This window comes from Pan paniscus, chromosome 15 (assembly GCF_029289425.2).
Source record: "Pan paniscus chromosome 15, NHGRI_mPanPan1-v2.0_pri, whole genome shotgun sequence".
Classification (NCBI taxonomy): domain Eukaryota; kingdom Metazoa; phylum Chordata; class Mammalia; order Primates; family Hominidae; genus Pan; species Pan paniscus.
The window spans coordinates 56512906-56535643 of record NC_073264.2 but is presented as its reverse complement, the minus strand read 5'-3'; the positions used below and the strand labels follow the sequence as shown (position 1 = coordinate 56535643).

General features: G+C 40.4%; 1 protein-coding gene across 1 annotated transcript in view; it reads left to right on the top strand.

Annotated features, from left to right (window-relative positions):
* Positions 1-2347: 2347 nt before the first annotated feature.
* The window catches only part of ATG14 (autophagy related 14), a 45430-nt gene continuing 25039 nt past the window's right edge, over positions 2348-22738 (top strand). Inside the window, exons 1-3 of the mRNA XM_003831680.5 lie at positions 2348-2604; positions 16696-16758; positions 18148-18190. Of these exons, the coding sequence (XP_003831728.1) occupies positions 2384-2604; positions 16696-16758; positions 18148-18190 (327 nt within the window). The 5' untranslated portion in view covers positions 2348-2383. The remainder of the gene's footprint in view (positions 2605-16695; positions 16759-18147; positions 18191-22738) is intronic.

The following is a 22738-nucleotide window of genomic DNA, read 5'->3' as shown; positions in this document are numbered from 1 at the left end:
TTCTGTGTTATTTTAAAAACTGAACAAGTAAACATTTCAACATTTGAGAGATTTAGGGTCTCACTAGAATGATATTGTAGCATCATGAAGACTCAACGCGTTTCCTTTTAGCCGGAAGGGCCATCTTCCAGTAATTTGCCAAAATGACGAACACAAAGGGAAAGAGGTGAGGCACCTGATACATGTTCTCTAGGCCTTTTAGAAAAGATGGAGTTGTTCCTGTGGCCACATACACGCTAATCTACGAAAAAGGTGATATTGTAGACATCAAGGGAATGGGTGCTTTTCAAAAAGGAGTGCTCCGCAAATGTTACCACAGCAAAGCTGGAAGAGTTTACAGTGTTACCCGGCATGCTGTTGGCATTGTTGTAAACAAGGGCAAGATTTTTGCCAAGAGAATGAATGTGCCTACTGAGCCAGGCTGGTCTTGAACTCCTGACCTCAGTTGATCCACCTGCTTGGGCCTTGGCACTCTAAGAGCCAAGTAAGTTTCCTGAAACGCGTGAAGGTAAATGATCAGAAAAAGACGTCAAAGGGAGAGGTGTCTGAGTTCCACTGAAGCGCCAGCCTGCTCCACCCAGAGAAGCACTTAGAACCAATGGAGGGAGCCTGGGCTGCTGGAACCTATTCCCTATGAGTTCATGGCATAATAGGTGTCAAAAAAAATTCTGAACTGTACAAATGTTTCTCTTCATTGAGAAGTGTGGCGCCGCCCCCTCCCCTTAAAGAAATATTTAAACTACATTTTGTATCCAAAAACCTCAGTGCTCTGCTGTTAAGTAATACATTAATATGCGTTCTCTGAAAATATATAGCAACATATAGGAGTTTCAAATAACTGCATAAGCTAGATACTATCTGTGATATCATCTAGCACGATAGGCATTAATGTGTATTTTTTGCCTTTTAAAATATTGAACAGTTGATCCTGATCATTAGGTATTAAGCACTGTGAAGGATCCTGTCTGAATAGAAATGAAACATAAGCCCGAGACCTTAAAAAATAATCCTTTTGTTTGAAATGATCAGAGAGAAAGACTTCTCACTTAAAAATAAATCTTAAACTTTCAGGAACCATTCAAGTTTAGTGTAAACTCTATTCTGAATATAGAGAATTTTTGCTTTTGCTTGTTTTTGTAATCCTACGTGATTTGTATTTAAAAAGACTGGGTAAGATTAAGAAGACGGAGGAGCAAAGGGCTCAGATTCAAGACCTAATTAGCTTGTAGAATCACCAGCTTTCGATGGTGATGTGGAGATTAACAGGGAGGGACGGGCTAATATGAATCATGGCTCTTGGCTGTAAATCATCAGTGACTACGTCCTTTACCAAAGTAAGAAAACAGGTTTGTAGGGAGGCAGAAGTCAGTTTCCAACACTTTGAGTTTGTGGTGTCCTGGAATGTCACCTGATACCTAGTAAGTAGTTCTGGATCTTTGGGTATGGAACTTGAGAAAGGAATCCTGGCTAGAGAGAGAATTCAGGGCAGTTTATCAGTAGATAGCCTAGTAAAATCATCCTTGAGAATCACTGGTCTATTTAATCTGACCTATAAACTCACTTTTCTCTGTAGTTCAGAGGCATATTCAAACACTAATTACTCTGATATGATCCTCCCAACACATCACCTTATATATCCCCTATCCCCCAAAAGAAACTTGAAGGGAAGTCCTAACCATCTACCTAGTTCAAATTCTCTTAGAGCATGGCCCAGGGTAGGGAAGGTACATTAGCCACGTGATTAACTTTTCAGAAAGATACGATTCTGATTTTGCACGTTCACTTTGGTTGTTTTCACTATTGGTAAAGTATAATACTATTAACCATATTAATCCTCACGGCATTAGATGGGTACTATAATTCTATCCATTTAACACGAGAGAACAGGCGCAGAGAGATTAAGGAACTTGCCCCAAGTCACACAGCTATTAAGCAGGTGAGTGAGCCAAAATTCAACCTAGTTCCAAGACCCAGCCCCTTCACCCTACTTTGCTGTAGTTTTAGCCAGATTTTAAAGCATCCACAGCAAGTTAAATTCCCTTATTCCGCTCCCATTCCGTTTTCCCAGAATCCTTAGGGTATGGTATTACAATTTTCTGCACAAGTTTGAGGCTTTAACTCGTAGTCTTGGCCTGAGCCAGCAGATGATGACATTTTGTTTGGCCGACTAGCCCCCCTAATATAACTCTCTCCCTGCTTCGGGACCTGTTGCCCCTCAGCAGACAGGAAAAACAACAGTGCCCGGTACAGGAACACACGGCGGCAGAGGGGTCCAGGGGCTCGCCGGGATCCCAGCCCGCCTTCCCCAGGCCCCTCCTCCTGGCCCAGAATGCACCCGGTTGAAAACAAAATCCCACGTGACTGGCTCTCCTCTCAGGCCATCATGGCGTCTCCCAGTGGGAAGGGAGCCCGGGCGCCGGAGGCTCCTGGCTGCGGGCCCCGGCCGCTCGCCCGGGACCTGGTGGACTCCGTGGACGATGCGGAGGGGCTGTACGTGGCTGTGGAGCGCTGCCCGCTGTGCAACACTACCCGCCGGCGGCTGACCTGCGCCAAATGCGTTCAGAGCGGCGATTTCGTCTACTTCGACGGCCGCGACCGGGAGAGGTACGGCGGCCGCCACGGCCCTATTGTTTCTTCTGCTGTGTGTCCTCCAGCCAGGCAGCCGAAGGCTGGAACCTGGGGCTCCCCGTCCGGGCACCAGATACCAGCGAGAGGAGCGAGAGAGAGGGAGTGTAGCTAGCTGCTCTGCACCGGAGCTTTGCTACCAGAGGACAGCGTAGGGGCCAGATGAGGGAAGGTCGCCGTTTCCCCATCACCCACCCAAGAGGAGTTTGACCCCACGGTGCTCTTGGTCACTGCGGAAAAAAGGAATAAGTGGTGACTCTCTGGAGAAGTTTTCCCGTTGCTGCCATTGAGTTAGAGTCCCAGCTCTTTGCTGTATGTATTCCCATTCAAAAGCTTGGCTTTCTATTTTCGAAAGCATATTTATACTCATTCTCTAGAGGAGAGAGTAGAAGAGAATCAAATAACTGCTTTAGAGGGATTTGGGCCTGGTAGTCTGTCACAGATGGACTTTGTTATCAGACATGCTTACTCTAATGTGTGAATTGGGGCTTGCTGTTAACGCCCCTTTCCCCTCCCTGCCTCTAAAGATTATTTTAGATTCTTAGGAATTTGGGAACGTGTTTTGGCCTTGTTTTAAAATTCAGTTTGGGAGCTGCATGTTTTTAGTTAAGAGAATTGCTTTTAGGAAAATGTTTTGGTTTCATTTCGAAATCTAAACAGAGAGCTACAAGTTCTTGGTTAAGAAAATTGAAAAATTAGTGTGATTAGCTGCAGGATCTCCCACTCTCAACTTATGTTTCAACAATTTAGTGTCAATGATAGTAAGATAGCTAGCATTCTGAGCACAACAATTCAGGTGTTAATTCATTTGCAACAACCCAATGACTTATCCCCAACTTATTAGGAAGCTGCACAGTAAGTGCTTTGCCCCAGGTCACACAAATAGTTAAGTGTAGGAACAAGAATTAAAATTCAGACAGCTTGGACCTATGTACCCGCACTTAACCACTAGACTTTATATTCTCTATATTTGGGAATGTTTTGAGTTCTTAGTATTTCTGTGATCGTGGATGGAGTTGTTTCCTTTCTCTTTTGAGGAGGTTTGAATGACAAACTCTTTTTTAGTTTTGTTGCTGTGTCTCATTGGTGCTCTTGATGACTTTAGAAACTGCTTATGTAGTAAGTGATAGCTTTAAAAATTAAACCAGTTATAAGAATACGGGGTATGAGATGGAAATGTCTAACTGATGGAGTGAATCGAGGATTTGGTTCTGGACCTTCTTGTCTATCTACACGTTTTAGTATGTCTATTCACATAATTTAAATACCATCTATATGCTTAGGACTGCCAGACTTGTATCTCCAACCTAGACTTCTCTAAAGTCCAGAAAACAGCTGCTTATTCAACATCAATATTTTTAGATTTGCAATAGATATCTTCATTTTAATATGGCAAACTGAACTCCTTGTTTTCCATCATAAATCTGTTTTCCCATGCTTATCCCAACCCAGTAAATGTCAATCTCATTGTTCCTTTGGTTCAGGCTAAAAAACCTTTCAGTTCTCCTTGACTCCTCTCTTAACCCAACTCTGTTTAGTCCCATCAACAAATCCCATCTACTCTTCAAAACTTATCTTACAACAAATCCCATCTACTCTTCAAAACTTATCTTAAATCTGACCCTTTCACCATCACCTGGTCCAATCTACCAGAGACATAAACTTATTTTCTCTTATGTCTCTGCTTCCGTCCTTGCTCCCCTTTTATACAATTTCCATATTGCAGCCAGAGTTATGCTACTCCTCCATTTCTGTTCAAATCTTCCAGTGGTTTTTCGCTTTACCCAAAGTAAAAGCTGGAGTCCTTAACCAAAGTTCTATATTATCTGTTCCTCTGATTTAATCTCCTATTATTTTCTCCCTTACCTAATCTGCTGTGCCACTGTGGCCTCCTTGTCTGTCCTCAAACATACCAAGAACACTCCTTCCTCAGGACCTTCGCAGTGGTATTTAGACAGCCAGGAACTCTTTCTCTTAGAAATCTTCAGGGCTGCCTCCTTTGTTTTTTTTTTAGGTGCCTGCTCATACGTTAGACTCTTTCTGATCCTTCTATTAAAATGCTAACCTCATGCGTATTTAACCAGCTTTATTATCTTTTCTTTTCCATAACACTTATCACCATGTGATGGTTGTACATATTAATTTGTCTAACTGCCCCCCACCCCAGTGATATAAACTCTATGAGGGCAAGAGTTTTTCTCTTTTATACACTGTTGTATTCTCACATAGTAGAAACTCAATAAAGATTTATGGAATGATTGAACTGACTCTGTCCCTCTTTCCCAGACTCAGTTTCTAGACCATTTCAGTATTATTCATCATGATCCATTTGTTACTTAAGCCAGAAAACTGGGAGTTATCCTAGACTTTTCTTTTTCTCTTCCTCTCTGCATCCAAAACTCAGCAAGTCTAATTCACTTTGATGTGAAAATGTATCTTGAATCTATCCGAGTTTTAGTTCAGACCACCATCATTTCTCTCCTGACTACGTAGTGATCTCCCTTCTTTTACTCAGACAACTCTTCCTTACCTTGCCTCTGGTCTCCAAACAGCAGCCACAATAGAAATGTAAATAAGATAATGTCACTGTTTTGCTTAAACCTTTCATTGGCTCCCATTGCATTTAAAATAAAATCCAAGCTCCTTACTATGGCATACGAAGCCTCCTGTGATTTGGCTACTGTTTGCCTCTCTAATTTAGACTCTAAGGTTGAGTTTAAAATGTGGGCTTTTGACTCATGCTCCCTTAAATTGAGTCCAAGCTCTACCACTTGGTACGTGATTTATTTTATTTTATTTTTTTTGAGACAGGATCTTGCTCTGTCACCGAGGCTGGAGTGCACTGGCACAATCATGGCATGCTGCAGCCTCAGACTCCTGGGCTCAAGCAGTCCTCCCATCTTAACCTTTTGAGTAGGTGGGACTACAGGCATGCACCACTACACCTGGCTAATTTTTAAATTTTTTGTAGAGACAGGGTCTCCCTATCTTGTCCAGGCTGATCTCGAACCTGTGGGCTGAGCAATCCTCCTGCCTCAGCCTCCCAAAGTGTTAGGATTACAGATATGAGCCACCACGCCTGGCTGCTATGTGAGTTTGAGGAAGTTTTTTTGAGGGGGGAGGGGACAGGGTCTCACCCTGTAACCCAGGCAGTGCAGTGGCAAGATCACAGCTCACTGCAGCTTTGACCTCCCTGTTCTCAAGCGATTCTCCTGTCTCAGCCTCCCTGGTATCTGGGACTACAGGCGCACATCAACACGCCTAACTAGTTTTTTTGTATTTTTTATAGAGACAGGGTTTTGCCATGTTGCCCAGGCCGGTCTTGGACTCTGGAGCTCAAGCCATCTGCCAGCCTCAGCCTCCCCGAGTGCGGGGATTACAGGTGTGAGCCACCATGCCTGGCCCTGAGCAAGTTTCTTAACTTCATGTTTATTTCATTTTGTAAATAGCAGGGTATCTAACTTCATAGGTTTCTAGTAGTGATTACATAAAGCATGCATTTAAAGCGGTTAGCATGATGCCTAGAATGTATTACGCACTCAAATAAGTTCATCCTTGTGCTCCCTCTTTTTCACTGCTCCACAGTTATAGGCCTTCTCTCAAATCCTCAGTCACATGAAACTTCCACCAGTGGGGCTTTTTTCTTGCCGTTTCTTCTGCCTGGAACACTTTTCCTCCTGATTGATACCTTGTCTTTCACCATTCAACTTAAAGGCCACTTCTTCGGTGAGGCCTTTCCTGACCTCCCTCACTAAGATAGGTTCCCACCTCCATCTTTTCCCCTATTCATTATTTGCTATCACAGTACCCTATTTCTTTCATGGTATCACACACAATGTGTAATATTATTTATTTGAGGAAGATAGCCACATCTAGAATGTAGTTTCATGAAGGCATGAATTCTGGTCTTGTTCTTTCAGATCACCAGCCCAGCAGCAGCAGGTAGCAGAACTTAGGCATGTTGTTGAAGGAATGTCAAAAGCAATACAACTTTTAAAACTCAACATAGGGGTTGGGTGCAGTGGCTCATGCCTGTAATCCCAGCACTTTGGGAGGCCGAGGCAGGCGGATCACTTGAGGCCAGGAGAGCGAGATTAGCCTGGCCAACATGATGAAACCGTATCTCTACTAAAAATGCAAAAATGAGGCCGGGGGGCAGTGGCTCACGCCTGTAATCCCAGCACTTTGGGAGGCCGAGGCGGGCAGATTACAAGGTCAAGAGACCGAGACCATCCTGGCCAACGTGGTGAAACCTTGTCCCTAGTCAAAATACAAAAATTAGCTGGGCGTGGTGGCACGCATGCCTGTGGTCTCAGCTACTCAGGAGGCTGAGGCAGGAGACTCGCCTGAACCCGGGAGGCGGAGGTTGCAGTGAGCCAAGATCACACCACTGCACTCCAGCCTGGCGAGAGAGCGAGACTCTGTCTCAAAAAAACAAAAACAAAAATTAGCTGGGTGTTGTGTTGCAGGCCTGTAATCCCAGCTACTCGGGAAGCTGAGGCACGAGAATTGCTTGAACCTGGGAGGCAGAGGCTGCCATGAGCTGAGATCACGCCACTGTACTTCAGCCTGGGCGACAGAGCTAGACTTCATCTCAAAAAAAAAAAAAAAAAGACAATCTCAAAAATTCTTGGCTAAATGTGAGCATTAGATTTTCAGAAGAGAGATATGTTGTGGTAGATTTCTTTTCCTGACCAAGCAGAAAAATATAAAGCAAATAACCATTCAAAATTTAGAATAAAAAAGAAATTTTAGGGTTCAGGGATAACAGGACTGTCACAGTGGTCTGCTTAGGTCAGCTTCACCTAACTCTCCATCTTTCTCTTTTCCAGACTATGTGCTTTAAGAAGAATGGTTTGTTAGTTTTTCTTTGTTTCCAGAATAGTGCCCAGTATCTAATAAAGTGAAAGAATCTCGAGACCCAGGACCATTGTTCTAATAACCAAATATTTTTTAATGAGCTCTCATTGGACACTGTTATGTGCACAAAATTTTATGGCAATACAGAGGAGAAAGACAGGTCTCTGCTCTCAAGGATTTTTACCGACTGTCAATAGGCCTTGAACTCTGTGGGCCACAGGTTGATTGTGAGATATTCTATCTTCATAATTTTTGAAAATTTTGATTCTGTGATTGCCTTTAGACTCTTTTTCCCCTTAACTTCATGAAAAGCCCCTCACTAACTGTAGAAAACCACTTGTTAATAAAATCTGGAACCTTACAGCACAGTTTTAAAACCCTTGTTTAACCTCTGATTTTCAGTAAATTAGCCAAACCGTCTGTGCCTGCATGGATCTTGAATGTGATAATGCATATCAAAGTTCTTGTAAAGGTAAATGTATTTTTTTCAGGTTTCATTAACAGACTAGCTGAATATCTAGGTTTTAGTGGTTTAGCAGCTCAAGGAAAATTAAGTATTAAAGAAATAAATTGATCTCACATTAATTAGTTCCTTTGACTCTTAAGAAGGGAACCATGTGTCTTTAAATACTTTTGGGGACAATATGAGTTTGGCAGATTAGTTGAGAAATACCTAAACTCATTATTTTGTTGTTGTTGTTCGATGGGAAGACTTCCCTACAACTTTGGTATCTTCACCCACATCATCCTTTCCTCATCTCCCACCTTGCCCCCAGTCCTGAACAATACCTCCTCTGCTTTCACATCTGCCTTTTCTTCCCCCGCCCCCCCGCCACCCCGCCACCCCACCCCCAGGGGAGACCCAGCCTTCAGTGTAAACTGAAGGCGTGTTCCCTGTCATCTGCCTTTTAAACTGTGTGCTTCCTTAAGGGATGAAGAAGAAGAATGATATTAGGCCTCCAACACAGTCTTTGGATCTGTACTGCTGGACATATTAAAATTACAGGAACAGAACTGTATGGATTATGTATTTGTCTGACACCAGAAATAGCACTGCTACCCAGTAGATACCTGATAGGTTGAAGTAATCTTTCCACTCACAACAGGAAAGGAATTGGTTACCAGTTCGTGTTAGGTGGGGGAATGGGACTGAGAATTAATCTAAGGATACCTGGGGAAATGTATCTGCTGGTTTAGGAGCCATTGATTTTCACATGTGGATTAAAAAGAGAGACGAATTGTATGAACGTATAGATACTACTTTATGATTATGTTTTCAGGAATGATGCCACATTACCTTCACTGACAAGTTTTAGAATATATGATTATACTTTTGCCAGGAAACAAATGCATGCCCTAAACAAATTGAGAAATGGGATAAAGGATGAGGAAGAAATTTAAATATTACTGCAGATTTCAAGGGGAAGGCACAACCAACATCCAAAAAATATCCTTTAGATACTTCTTTTCTCCCTTCAGTATATTTTTGATTGTCAGCCACTGTGGCCCATAAAAATCTATTGTCTTGAGAATTCAATTCTGTATACTGAACTCAGCAGAACAAAAGCTCTACAGGTAGACAAGAGTTCATCAGCCTTACGACTGTTTCACTGTGTCCTTCAGGGGGTCTCAATTCCTGTCCCATGGAGTTTGTTTATGGTATTTCCACCAGAAAATGTGGATCTGCTAAGAAAATATAACTTGTTTTCAGCTAGTATCACTGGCTACTCTTATGATTATACCTTTTAGAACTTATAAAAGATTTTTGCATTTACTATCTCATTTCTTCCCTACCCTCACCCCATGAGTTATTAGTGTATTTAAAGCAGAGGAAACTGAGTCTCAGGGGTGTTGTGGCTGACTTACTCCTGGGTTATACTAATCTTAAGTTCACATTTAGATCTGAACTATATTTTTATACTCTGCATGTGTGTGTATAACAGTATCGGAAAAGAAAAACATTCCATTTTGTTATACAGATTGCGCTATATCTTTGGAAGGTCATATGTGCTCTAGTGAACCAAGGGCTGGGATTAACCCTGGAGAGGCAGCACCCCCCACCTGTACACCCTGCCACTGTGTGAAGATTCCTGGAATGCCCAATTTTTCTCCCTCTAGATATTTTCAAGGCCTGTCATAATGCAAAAGAGTTTTCATAATCTCAAGTCTCTTTTGAACACCAAAAGACATACTTCATGGAAAATAAAATGTGATTATATGAAAGTAATCGTGAGATTTGCCACTTCCTGTTGCTAGGGAAGGTACTGAATTGACGTGATGATGGAAATTGAGTGCTTACTTGCGCATGGCAGAGCAGTGATGGCACATCCCAGAGGGCAGTGTAAGGATTCAGAGAGAGCATGTGTTTTCTTTTAGAAAGGAGCAGGGTGCTTTAGGGATCAGGGTTGTGGTTAAGGTGTCATTGTGAGATTTCAGTGAGTATCTTTTTAGTAAAATTGAACTACTTTCAGCCAGAGCCAAGTGAAAGTCTCCAGCCCTAGTTTAATCCTTTAAAATATTTTTCAGATGAATTTGTAGTCATGTCTTAAAATGGAAAACTTAGTACACTTAATAATCAGAGCCTGTTTGGGATAGATATTTGTGAACTCCTCTTGAGCTGACCTACCTCTAGTAAATGATATAATCCGGGCTCCCAGAAGGTCAGTTCCATGGGTCTCCTCCTTGGTAAAGAATAACTCTCAGTGACCATTTCCATCCCATCAAATTTTAAAAACATTTTTATTTTGGATATTTTCTTCAAACAAGATGTAGTTGAATTTGAGTATTTTGAATTTTAAATTTACATTTTAAATCTAAAATGCATGTTTTTAAAGAGAGCTAAATGTTGTAAATATGACATTTGAAATTTTGAAATGTTTAGCTCAAACATTGTAGAAATAGGAAAATTCTCTCACAATCCCACCACATAAAGGTGAATCTATTATAGATGAGGCACAGTCCTCAATATCCTATGCATATTCTCTGCCAAAGTGGGATCACACAATACATACTATTTTGCTGGTTCGTTGTTGTTGTTGTTGTTGTTGTTGTTTTGTCATTTAACATACCTAAACGTCTTTTCATGCCGGTACACAATATTATTCCTTTTACAGCTGTAAACTTTTATCTTTTTAAAACGCAAAGTTAGAATCCTTCAGTCACTTCATGAAAAAAAAAGATTATATATGACTATCCCTTTTATTTTTCTGTTTATTTACTATTTTACAAACAAAAATGAATTTTTCTATTTTTGTTTCTAAAGGCTGTCCCAGTTTAGAGTAAGCTGAATGAAGGAACTGTAGTATACATTTTCTCTGTGTGCAGAAGAAGCAAGTGTAGTTAGGACTGCCTTATCCTGGTTTCATAATTCCGCAGTCTCTTTTTGTGGTCTGATTCTATAGTTGAGTTTAATGCATGGTAAGATTAAGTGCAGAATCATTCGTTGCAGTGAAGAAATGGAAAACTGGCTTATGTATGTGCTAAGCATCTGTACCCACTGCTTTCACATTTATTTAATCCCTTTACCAAGGAGTATGTAAGCATTATTCCCATTTTACAAATGAGGAAACTAAACAACACTTTGTTTCTATTTTATGTTTTGAGAGACAGGTTCTCACTCTGCCATCCAGGCCAAAGTATAGTGTAGGATCATAGCTCACTGCAGCCTCTAATTCATGGGCTCAAATGATCCTCCTACCTGAGCCTCCAGAGAAGTTAGGACTGTAGCTATGCACCACTATGCCCAGCTATTTTTTAATATATATATATATATATTTTTTGTAGAGATGGAGTCTTACTATGTTGCCAGGCTGGTCTTGAACTCCTCGACTCAAATAGTCTTCCTGTCTCAGACTCCCTAAAGTGTTGAGATTACAGGTGTGAGCCACCACACCTGGCCTGTTTCTAATTTCTGTAAATGATTTTTAACCTTTATTCCTGACAGTGGGATATATTTATACTATGCTTTCTCATATCCTAAATATTCTAACATGAAGTTAAAAAAAATCCTGATAAGGACCAGGTTTTTAAATCTTATTTGCCTATGAAAATCATACTCTTGTATGATTAAAGAATAAGAGCATACTCATATCTTTGCCGATAAAAATAATGTCTTTTGTGGCAATATACTATCATTTAGTCTTTCTGCCATTGAACACTAGTTTCCAGTTTCTTGCTATTAGGACTGATTTTGTGATTGGTGCCTTCAAACATGAATCTTTCCTCATCTCTGTTATTTTCTTAGGATAGATTCTTTGAAATGCAATGACCAAATCAAAGGGTCGAATATTTTTTTTAGGCCCTCAATTGCTTATTTGAAATCTATTTTTTGCCTTTCTTAAAATACATTAGTAGTGTTTCTGAGACTTTTCATTGCCATAACCTTAGGCACAAAGTAAATGTGTAGCCCTAGGATGAGGGAAAGGACTAGACAGGCAGGTGGAGGGGTGAGAGTTATGTTATGAAAGGTGCTGTGCTTGGGACATAGTAAGTGCTCAGTAAATTGTGGGTGTTACGGTGAGGCTAGTTATTCCTAGCACAGAATTAATAGTCTGCATCTCTAATAGAGTGCATGCCCTGGTGTTGTTTTTCTGGTAATATAAGGCAGATTTATGTGAATGGTCTGACCTGTGGTTAGGTCCACTCAGTTGCCCATGATTGTAGTCGGGGAACAGAGTGGAAGTGAGACTCACATTCATAACCACTACCTCATTAGTAGCATACTCCCGCCATTGTTTTCCCACTTGGCGTGTTGAAATGCTTTGGTGCAGTTACATAGAATTTTCTCTGCCTCCATGCCCTTCCTTCCCTTAACAGGATCAACTCTGGCTCACCCTCAGGTCTCAGCTTGGACAGGCAATTCTCCTGGGTGGCTGCCTCTGAAGCCCGAGCTGGGTTGTGTGCTTTCTCTGGTGCCACTGCGGCTGTGTGTGAGCACCCCTCTCCTTGTTCCCATCAATCTGTATCACAGAGGGACTGCTGGAAAGTCAGTTTAAGGGAGTACCTTTTTTTAACAGAAAAAAAAAATCGTAAGTCATAAAAGTATGGAAGAACTTATGAAACAACAAAGTTCATTTGAGAGAATACTTTTTAGGGGGGAACAACCCAAATCATATAAGTATGGAATAATTTAGTAAATAATATAGAAGACTTTTTTAATTGGGAGAGAAAATACGGGAAATAGTGTTGTAAGAGCCAGGCATGGAACAGGTTCACTGGCAGATTTCTTTCAGAAAACAGCACAAAAACTAGTGTCATTAAACAACAACAACAAAAAGATGTATGCCTACATAAAAGTTCAGAAAATTCTGTAGAGCAGAGACATAAGTAACATGAAAATAGAAAAAATAATTTGTGTGAAAGAAAAATGGCCAATTTCCCTGCTAAATAATCCTCAAAGGAAAAAAAAAACCATAAAAAATCGGATGAAGGACATAGGGAAATAACAAGAAAAATCAGTAGCCAGTAAAATATGAAAAGTTGTTCAAACTTTCTAATAATGAAATAAATGCAAATAAATGAATTACAAACCATCTCTCAGAGGGAGGGATGGGAGGCCAATCAGATTAGCAAAGAATAAAAAGAAATGTCCAGTGTTTGGGGAGAGTGTGAGAAAACAGGTTCTGTTGGTGGGGTTGTAAACTGTATAAGTGTTTTAGAGGAAATTTGAGGATTGCCCACAATTTTGCATGTAAATATTCTTTGACTAAGCAGTTTATTTTATTTTATTTTATTTTATTTTATTTTATTTATTTATTTGAGACAGTCTCACTCTGTCACCCAGGCTGGAGTGCAGTGACGTAATCTCAGCTCACTGCAACCTCCGCCTCCCGGGTTCAAGCAATTCTCCTGCCTCAGCCTCCCAAGTAGCTGGGATTACAGGCACCCGCCACCACACCCGGCTAATTTTTTGTATTTTTAGTAGAGACGGAGTTTTGCCATGTTGGCCTGGCTGGTCTCGAACTCCTGACCTCAGGTGATCCACCCGCCTTGGCCTCCCAAAGTGCTGGGATTACGGGCATGAGCCACCGCACCCGGCCCCGTTTATTTTATTTGTAGGAATTTCTCATAGAGAAACTTAAAAGCCTATAAAGGTGCACTGGGCTATTCACTTGTATCGTTACTGATCATAGTGAAAATGTGGAAGGAAGAATGGTGTTCACCTGTAGAGGTTTATATAAATAAATTATATGGTGTCCATCCAGTGAAATGCCGTGTACCTATTAGTGAATTAGATCAATATGTTCTGGCATGGAAAAAGAGACCAAGATACTTTATGTGACAGCTGCAATTTGGAAAACAATATGTGAAATATGGATCCCCCTACACACACTTTTAAAAACTATATATATAATATGTATCATTAAATTTGGTTTGAATATAGTGATACTCTATTTTTCACCTCTTGGAAGCTGTATTGAGAAAGCACAGACATGTGGAATGAATTTTTTATCTCCTTCTGTGAGTGGTGGGATGGAGACTGCCGAGCCTGGATGAGTGACTGAGTGAGCAGTTGCAGCCCTGACCCACCCATGTGGTTTGGTATCATTTGCTCTTTAGCTTTACTGACACCACCTATTTTTGATTTCTTTCATGAAGGAGGACGTGACTCATGAAGTATTAGGTTGGTGCAAAAGTAATTGCTGTTTTTGCCATTCCTTTCAATATTTGATACACTAGGACTTACCTTTTGTTTGTTATTCCTGCTGCCATCTGTATATTTGTAAGAGTTTGTTTCTTTTGTGTTTTTAACAAAGTCCAAGAAAATCAACCAGCTCACTATTAAGCTAGACACAGTTATCTGTCTTCCCAATTTGTTTTAGAGCAAAGTGGCATTTTTACAACAGACCTCAAAGGAGAACTTTTATGGCCTCTGAAGTCAAGATTTGATTTTCCCTGTCAGTCCTTTGCATGGTTTGAGATTGCTAACTTGTGAGTTTGTTATTTTCTAATTATCAGAACATAAATCACCATGTTGTCTCACTGATATAAAAGTAAATACTATATTAGTCTCTCATTTTTGATACAAGGAAACAGAAGCATATAACAAGTGATAGGTCCAAGAATTCACAGTCAACTGCAGGAGAATTTATTATTACATTTCTTAGTATTCTGGAGGATGCCTTGTTTTGTGTTGCAGGTACATAGTAAATGCCTGATAGACTGATTGATGAATCTATGGGTTCATCCACATTCCACATTGGTTTCTGAGTTTTCTAATACTGTTTCACGCTGTTGCCACCTTACTGGACATTACAGTGCTATTCAGTAGAACTTTCCACAATGATGGGAATGTTCTGTATGCACACCATCCGGTAAGTCATATGTGGCTGTTGGAATGTGGATGGCAGTACAACTGAGGAACTGAACTTTTAATATAATTTTAATTAATTTAAATTTAAATAGTCACATTATAAGTATATAATTCTGTCACATATAATATTGCCTATTTGCTTTTTCTGTTTAATGTATATTGTGCATTTTCAGTGACTATTTGTTAGGGTCATGATTAGACCATTTTATTTATTCCTCTTAGAAGTAGATATCTTGGGGTATGTTTCAAACATGGGATTACAGAAATAGTATTTTAGAAAGACTTTTTTGTCCAGAATATTTTTAGGTCTGTTATGGCCTGTTGAATTGTTTTCCTTTTTGCTGGGAAATAGCCAAAAGCCTATTCTTGAACACCACATCATGTTACTGCAGCATGAGTCATTATCCCTGTTCCCTTGAAAATGGTCAGTGGGTCACATTCACTCCACAGTCAGTTGTATGATGTTAGTCATACAATTTTTTTTTTTTGTCCATGCCCTTATTAGGCAGCAAGCCACATCTTAGGCACTCAGTAGCCGTGTGTGGCTGGTGGCTACCACATTGAACAGCACAGATCTAGAAGACATTTATAGAACACTGCCCAACAGCTGTAGAATACACGTTATTTCAAGTACGCGTGGAACTTTCTCCACGGCATACCATATGCAAAGCCATAAGACAGTCTCAGGTTACAAGATCGAAATCACACAATATATTTTGTAACTACATCAGAATGAATTAAATTAGAAACAATAACAGTAAGCTACCTAGAAAAGCCTGTATATCTGAAAATTAAACAATATGCTTCTAAATAATGGATGGGTAAAAGAAGGATTCTTATGGAAGATTAAAAGTTTCAAACTAAATGATAATGAAAATACACCATATCAAATCTTAGGATATAGCTATAACAGTGCATAGAAGGAGATTTTAAACTTCATGTGATTATATTTAAAAGGAATAGAAGTTTAAAATTGACCTGAGTTATCACCTTAAACTGCAAAAACAAAAACAAAAACAAAAAACCCAAGTAAGTTAGCAAGAAGAAAATAAAGATAGAAAACTGGCAAATAGAAAATAATAACTATGCTGGGCGCAGTGGCTCACACCTGTAAGCCCAGCACTTTGGGAGGCAGAGGTGGGCAGATCACCAGGTCAGGAGATCGAGACCATCCTTGCTAACACAGTGAAACCCCGTCTCTACTAAAAATACAAAAACAAAATTAGCTGGGCGTGGTGGCAGGTGCCTGTAGTCCCAGCTGCTTGGGAGGCTGAGGCGGGAGAATGGCGTGAGCCCAGGAGGCGGAGCTTGCAGTGAGCCAAGATCGCACCACTGCACCCCAGCCTGGGTGACAGAATGAGACTCTGTCTCAAAAAAAAAAAAAAGAAAATAATAACTGCAATGTGATACCTCTTCTTTTTGATAACTTTTACAAGTAATTTTTTAGCCTATGATAACTAGCAATAAAATTAATGAAAAAAAGTCTACAATTTTTAAAAATTTATTATAAGGAATCAGTTTATAGGAGAGAGCAGGACTAAATCCAGATTAGTAATTAAAATTTGTTTTCTAGTGAAAGCATCAATTTCCTTGAATTCAAATTCACTTTAGTGTTCTGATGTGCCTGTTTTGACAAATAATTTAACCTGGGGGAAGATATCTATAGACATATTTTATAAACACAGGAAATAATTTTAAAGTTGAGGATTTGAGCTTAGTTTTAAAAGAACCAAATGGTTAGCAGTTGTGTGCACCCTGTTGAGAAGACGTGTATTTACTATCAGGACAATGACATTTTCACATGACTCTGCAGAATGATTGGTTCTGGGGAATTTGCATAGTCTCATTGAACTGAAAAAATGAACATTTAAATAAGACATTGAATTTTTTTGTTACAGGTTTATTGACAAGAAGGAAAGGTTAAGCAGACTTAAGAGCAAGCAAGAAGAATTTCAGAAAGAGTGAGTGTTTTGTTTTGCCTTTTAATTTGTGGAGGTGATCTAGTCACCATTTGGTTGAATTCATTGCTGTGGTATGCAGATATACGGATTGCTAACTTACTGAATTTAGGATACAACCTCTTAAAGTGTAGGAAAGGAGTGCATGTGGGAGAGGTAAAGCAGGAGAAGTTACCAAGTTTCTAGAAAATACTGGCCTCAGATCCAGTGTGTGGTATACAGTAGATACTCAGTTAATCAAATCCCTGGCACTGATAATTGATGTGTGGGTCCAGGACAGTCAGCATGATTAGTAGACTTAAATTAGTGCTGGTGGCTCCCATAGGACATTACTGCTTCCATTTACCATTCTTCTTTTGTCCATATCAGTATTTTACAACATATGGTCTGCACATTACCTTTATCAGAATTCATTAGCTGAGATAATGGTTAAAAATTCAGATTCTTGGAATCCTATCCTCAGAGATTCTGATTCAGTAGATCTGGGGAGAGGCCTAGGAATCTGAGGTTTGCTTTTTTGGCGGGGGAGCGGTGGGAATCTGAGTTATTAACAGGTACCCCTGATGAATCTCTGACCCCCTAGGATTGAGAATTGCCCTATAGAACCTTCTGGTATAAAACCTGCTCCCTAGATGCACCCTAGAGGTTTGCATCTCTTGTGCCTTCATTCAGTTTCTCTTTACCTCAGTGCTTTTCCTCTTCTCTGAGCACGCCCTGCCCAACTCTCAAGGTTCTAAAAGGGTTGTCTCTTTTGTGGCACCTCCCCAAACCATGCCAACGTGGATGTCTCACACCCCCGATGAAAACAGTTAATGCTCAGGCCGCTCATTCCCAAAGTGTAACCCAAGCTTCTCTAGAGTCTGCAGTGATCTGATAAACACATTCATGAGCAGTTTAAATCTACCAGGATATTCTGTATTAGAGAAACTTGCTTGAATTTATTTAACTCTGCCATTTCCCTAATTACTCAAACACAAAAACTTTATTTTTCCCATAGAACATTTTATTCCATAGAACCAATATTTGGAGATACTGGCATGTATCATTTCTTTGGGAACTATTAGATCATTAATTCTCTTGTAACTATTGCTATGAATTATGACGGATGGCAGTTACTGATGATGACTGAGGACAAAGGCTAAGACTGTTAGGCAGATTTATTGTGGACATTTGTAGAAAGGCTCTTAGCAATATTCAGAACTACAAAAGGAAGGAAATGAAAAAAATTGCAGAGAACAGGGAATTTGGAAAACACTTTAAATGCTAAGTCCCGTTTTGATATTTCTAGCCATTTCTAAGAACTTAATTTGAAAAGTGTTTGATTTTATATTTTTGAACTTCACGGAATTTTATTATTTTTAAGAGCTTATTTTCTGTCTCTTTTCCTTACAGAGTGTTAAAAGCTATGGAAGGAAAATGGATAACAGATCAGTTGGTAAGTTGTAATACATGTTCTTTTTACTTGAGGCTACATGTTTTTAAGTTGGTAGAGCTTATAAAATTATTTTTAATTAAAATTTTTAAAAATCGTATTTAGCAGTCCTCTACTTAATCCACTTGTAGCGTGGCCTTCTCAAATATTTCATCTAGTTACCAAAAATGGGGTATCGGCAATTAATTATGGAGCCATTGTAAAGGATAATTATGAAGCCTGACGTGTTGACATAGAAAAACAAAAACAATGGGCTATTATTCTTTTTTGCAAAAATTATTTATCATACACACTCCAAATGGATTAATGATTAAATGTGTCAAAGAAAATATGGGTGGCTATTTACATAATCTTGGAGTGGGGAGAACCTTTATAAACCGTAGAGGAAAGCATTTTGACAGATTATATAACAGTTTAAAACTTCTGGCCAGGTGCAAGGGTTCATGCCTGTAATCCCAGCTACTTGGGAGGCTGAGGCAAGAGAATCACTTGAACCCAGGAGGCAGAGGCTATGGTGAGCCAAGATCGCGCCACAGCACTCCAGCCTGGGCAATAAAGTGAGACTCCCTCAAACAAACAAACAAAAAATTTAACAATTAAAGAGTTTGGGAGAGGCGTGGCAGCAGCCAGGCAGCCTGGCTTTGCTGAGGCTCTAGATGCACTATGCCTCGCAGGCGCTTGGCACACGCCTTCCCTGCAGCCAGGATGCCCAAGAGGAAGGTCAGCTCCACTGAACGGGCCACAAAGGAAGAGCCCAAGAGGAGATCGGCACGCTTATCAGCTGAACCTGCTCCTGCAAAAGTGGAAACGAAGCTGAGAAAGCAGCAGGAAAGGATAAATCTTCAGACAAAAAAGTGCAAACAAAAGGGAAAAGGGGAGCAAACGGGGAAAAGTCAGAAGTGGCTAACCAAGAAACTGAAGATTTTCCTGCAGAAAACGAGAAACTAAAACTGAGGAGAGCCCCTTTGAAGTGTCAGTGCTTTTTTTTAGGAGGTGAAATCATTCTCTGGTTGTTTACTTTTTGGTACAACCAGAAGACAGTGTTGGATATTGAGTAGTGGGAGGCTTTTACTGTCTTGGGTGTCAGCTTAGCATTCTGTAGTTGGGGGGTTAGTTTTTATATCCTATAATACCAGGCATACTAAATGGCACTATGGAGTCACAGTCCTGCATTTAATGTATTGAACATTTTTAATTACTTCTGTTCCCGTGTTGTTTTTTAGTAGAACTGTTTCCTAAAGAAAACCGCTCCTTGATGATGGCTCTCCCTGTCAGAATTTCGTGCACTCTGTGAGCTCTTTGGTCGTGGTAGTCCTGTTTTCCTAATAACTTTGATACTGTGCTGTGAAAGATTGAAAATTTGAATATGTAGTGTACATGCTATTCAGTTGTGAATTGATGGGACATACGTAACAGCTTATCAATGTGTGAAGACAGTGGTACTTGATGACTTCATAAGGAAAGTTTGCTTCCAGATTTTAAGCTGGAAAGTCACTGGAATAACTTTAAAAAAGAATTAAAATACATGGCTTTTAGATTTTGGGTATGTATATTAAGAATTGGGTACAAATTGAAATGTCTGTGTACTGATCTTCAACACAACCAATGAAATCTCAATTATGAACGAAAAGAAGGACCAGGCACGGTGGCTCACGCCTATAATCCCAGCACTTTGGGAGGCTGAGGCAGGTGGATCACAAGGTCAGGAGTTCGAGACCAGCCTGACCAACATGGTGAAACCCCATCTCTACTAAAAATAGAAAAATTAGCCAGGCGTGGTGGCACACGCCTGTAATCCCAGCTACTCAGGAGGCTGTGGCAGGAGAATCACTTGAACCCGGGAGAGAGGTCACAGTGAGCCGAGATCACGCCACTGTACTCCAGCCTGGGTGACAGAGCGACACTCCATCTCAAAAAAAAAAAAAAAAAATTATGATACTGTGTAGTTGTTAAAAAGAATGTGGTCAGTCTATGTGCTGTGGAATGATGTCCAAGTTGTATTTATTAATGGAAAAAAAAGTAAACTAGGATAAAGTATGATTTCATTTATGTATTTTAAATATAAATATACTCTTATAAAATCTGCGCTGGGTGTGGTGGTGGATGCCTGTAATCCCAGCACTTTGGGAGTCCGAGGTGGATTGCTCAAGCCCAGGAATTGAAAATCAGCCTGGGAAACATGGCAAAACCCCATATCTACAAAAACAAACAAAAACCAAAAATTAGCCAGGCATGGTAGTATATACCTGTAGTCCCAGCTACTTGGGAGGTTGAGGTGGGAGGATCACTTGAGCCAGGGAGGTCAGGCTGAAGTGAGCTGTAATCACGCCACCATACTCTAACCTGGGCAACAGAGTGAGACCCTGACTCAAAAAAAAAAAAAATCTGAAAAGATACACATTAAACTTTAATTTTAAAGGATTACCCCTGAGAAATGGGAAGGAGTCAGGCTAACAGTCACATTTTCTGTTTTTCTTCTGTAATGTGTAATTTTTTTTCACAACAGTAAACATTATTCATATATTTCTTTTTTTTTTCTTTTTTCTTTTTTTTTTTTTTTGAGACAGAGTCTTGCTCTGTCACCCAGGCTGGAGTGCAGTGGCGCGATCTCTGCTCACTGCAACCTCCGCCTCCCGTGTTCACGCCATTCTCCTGCCTCAGCCTCCCGAGTAGCTGGGACTACAGGCGCCCACCACCACGCCCGGCTAAGTTTTTTTGTGTTTTTTTAGTAGAGATGGGGTTTCACCGTGTTAGCCAGGATGGTCTCAATCTCCTGACCTCGTGATCCGCCCACCTTGGCCTCCCAAAGTGCTGGGATTACAGGCGTGAGCCACCGCGCCCAGTCATATATTTCATTATACTTAAAATTAATGATAGAAGTGAATTTTGCTTATTCTCTGAATGTTTTAGTAAACAAAACATGTTCCGTGGAAGATTTTCCTGAGTTTTCTGTAATGTTTCTAGTTTTTCTAAGACTTCAATATTCATTTCTAAAGACTCTGTTACCTTTTAAAATTGAGGATAGGTCATATCTGATATATTTCTGAACCCCTCAGTCCCTGTGGATCTGTTTTTGAATGTCTGACTCTATTCGAGATGTTAGAGTTTCGCTCACCATAACATCCCTGTAATCTGTTCTGTGTCTCTTACCATCAGACTACTTAGATAAGTGTAACACCATGAACATTTGAGCATTGTTTTAAGCTTTTAATTATTCACTTTTACAGAGGCATTAGAGAATAATCATTCTTTTTAACTAACTAGTAGATCCTTCTTTTTTTTTTTTTTTTTTTTTGAGGTGGAGTCTTGCTCTATCACCCAGGCTGGAGTGCCATGGCACAATCTTGGCTCACTGCAACCTCTGCCTCCTGGGCTCAAGCAATTCTCCCACCTCAGCCTCCCTGGTAGCTGGGACTATAGGTGCATGTCACCACACCTGGCTAATTTTTTGTATTTTTGGTAGAGATGGGGTTTCGCCATATTGCCCAGGCTGGCCTCGAACTCCTGAGCTCAAGTGATGTGCCTGCCTCAGCTTCCCAAAGTCTAGGATTACAGGTGTGAGTCACTGCACCCGGCCATAGATCCTATTTTTATTGATCCTTTGTTCACTTTAAGGCAGGGGTCCCCAACCCCCAGGCCACATATACCTACTGGGCTGTGGCCTGTTAGGAAACAGGCCATACAGCAGGAGGTGAGTAGGGCAAGTGAGCATTACCACCTGAGCTCCACCTCCTGTCAGATCAGTGGTGGCATTAGTTTCCATAGGAGTGCACATGCGAGGGATCTAGGTTGTGCACTCCTTATGAGAATCTAAAGCCTGATGATCTGAGGTGGGACAGATTCATTCCTGTAAACCATCTGCCACCCTGTCCGTGGAAAAATTGTCCCACAAAACTGGTCCCTGGTGCCAAAAAAGTTGGGGGCCGCTGCTTTAGGGGGTGCTGAACCTAACTCCTGGTAATATAAAGAGTCAATTTCATGTTTCATATAATTTTCTGAGGCTTTTCAGGAAATCTTACTTGAGTTATGCACTGAAAAATAATGTTTTTTGCCATTTTTATTAACTTGCAAGTACTGTTTGCTTATTGGGTGAGATGACTTGGTTATGTTAACCGTCTCCTCAGTAACCAGAACTAGAGGTTTGGAGCCGCACGTCAGTAGGACTCTGCGTGATGATGCTTGAGTTCTGTATCTGCACTGTCCACTCCATTAGCCACTAGCCATATGTGATGTCAAACATTTGACATGAGGGTGGTGTGAGTAAGGAACTGAATTTTTGATTTTGTATGACTTAAATTGAGTTTTAAGTAACCACATGTGGCTAGTAGCTATATAGATAGAGTGGGTTTAGAGAATGTCCTTCAACTTTTTTCTCTTCGCTTACTGATACATACAGAACTATGTGAATTTCTTTCTCGTAATTTCCCTTTCCTTTTTTTTTTTTTTTTTTTTTTATGGAGTCTCACTCAGTGGCCAGGCTGGACTGCAGTGGCGTGATCTCGGCTCACTGCAAACTCCGCCTCCCTGGTTCAAGTGATTGTCCTGCCGCAG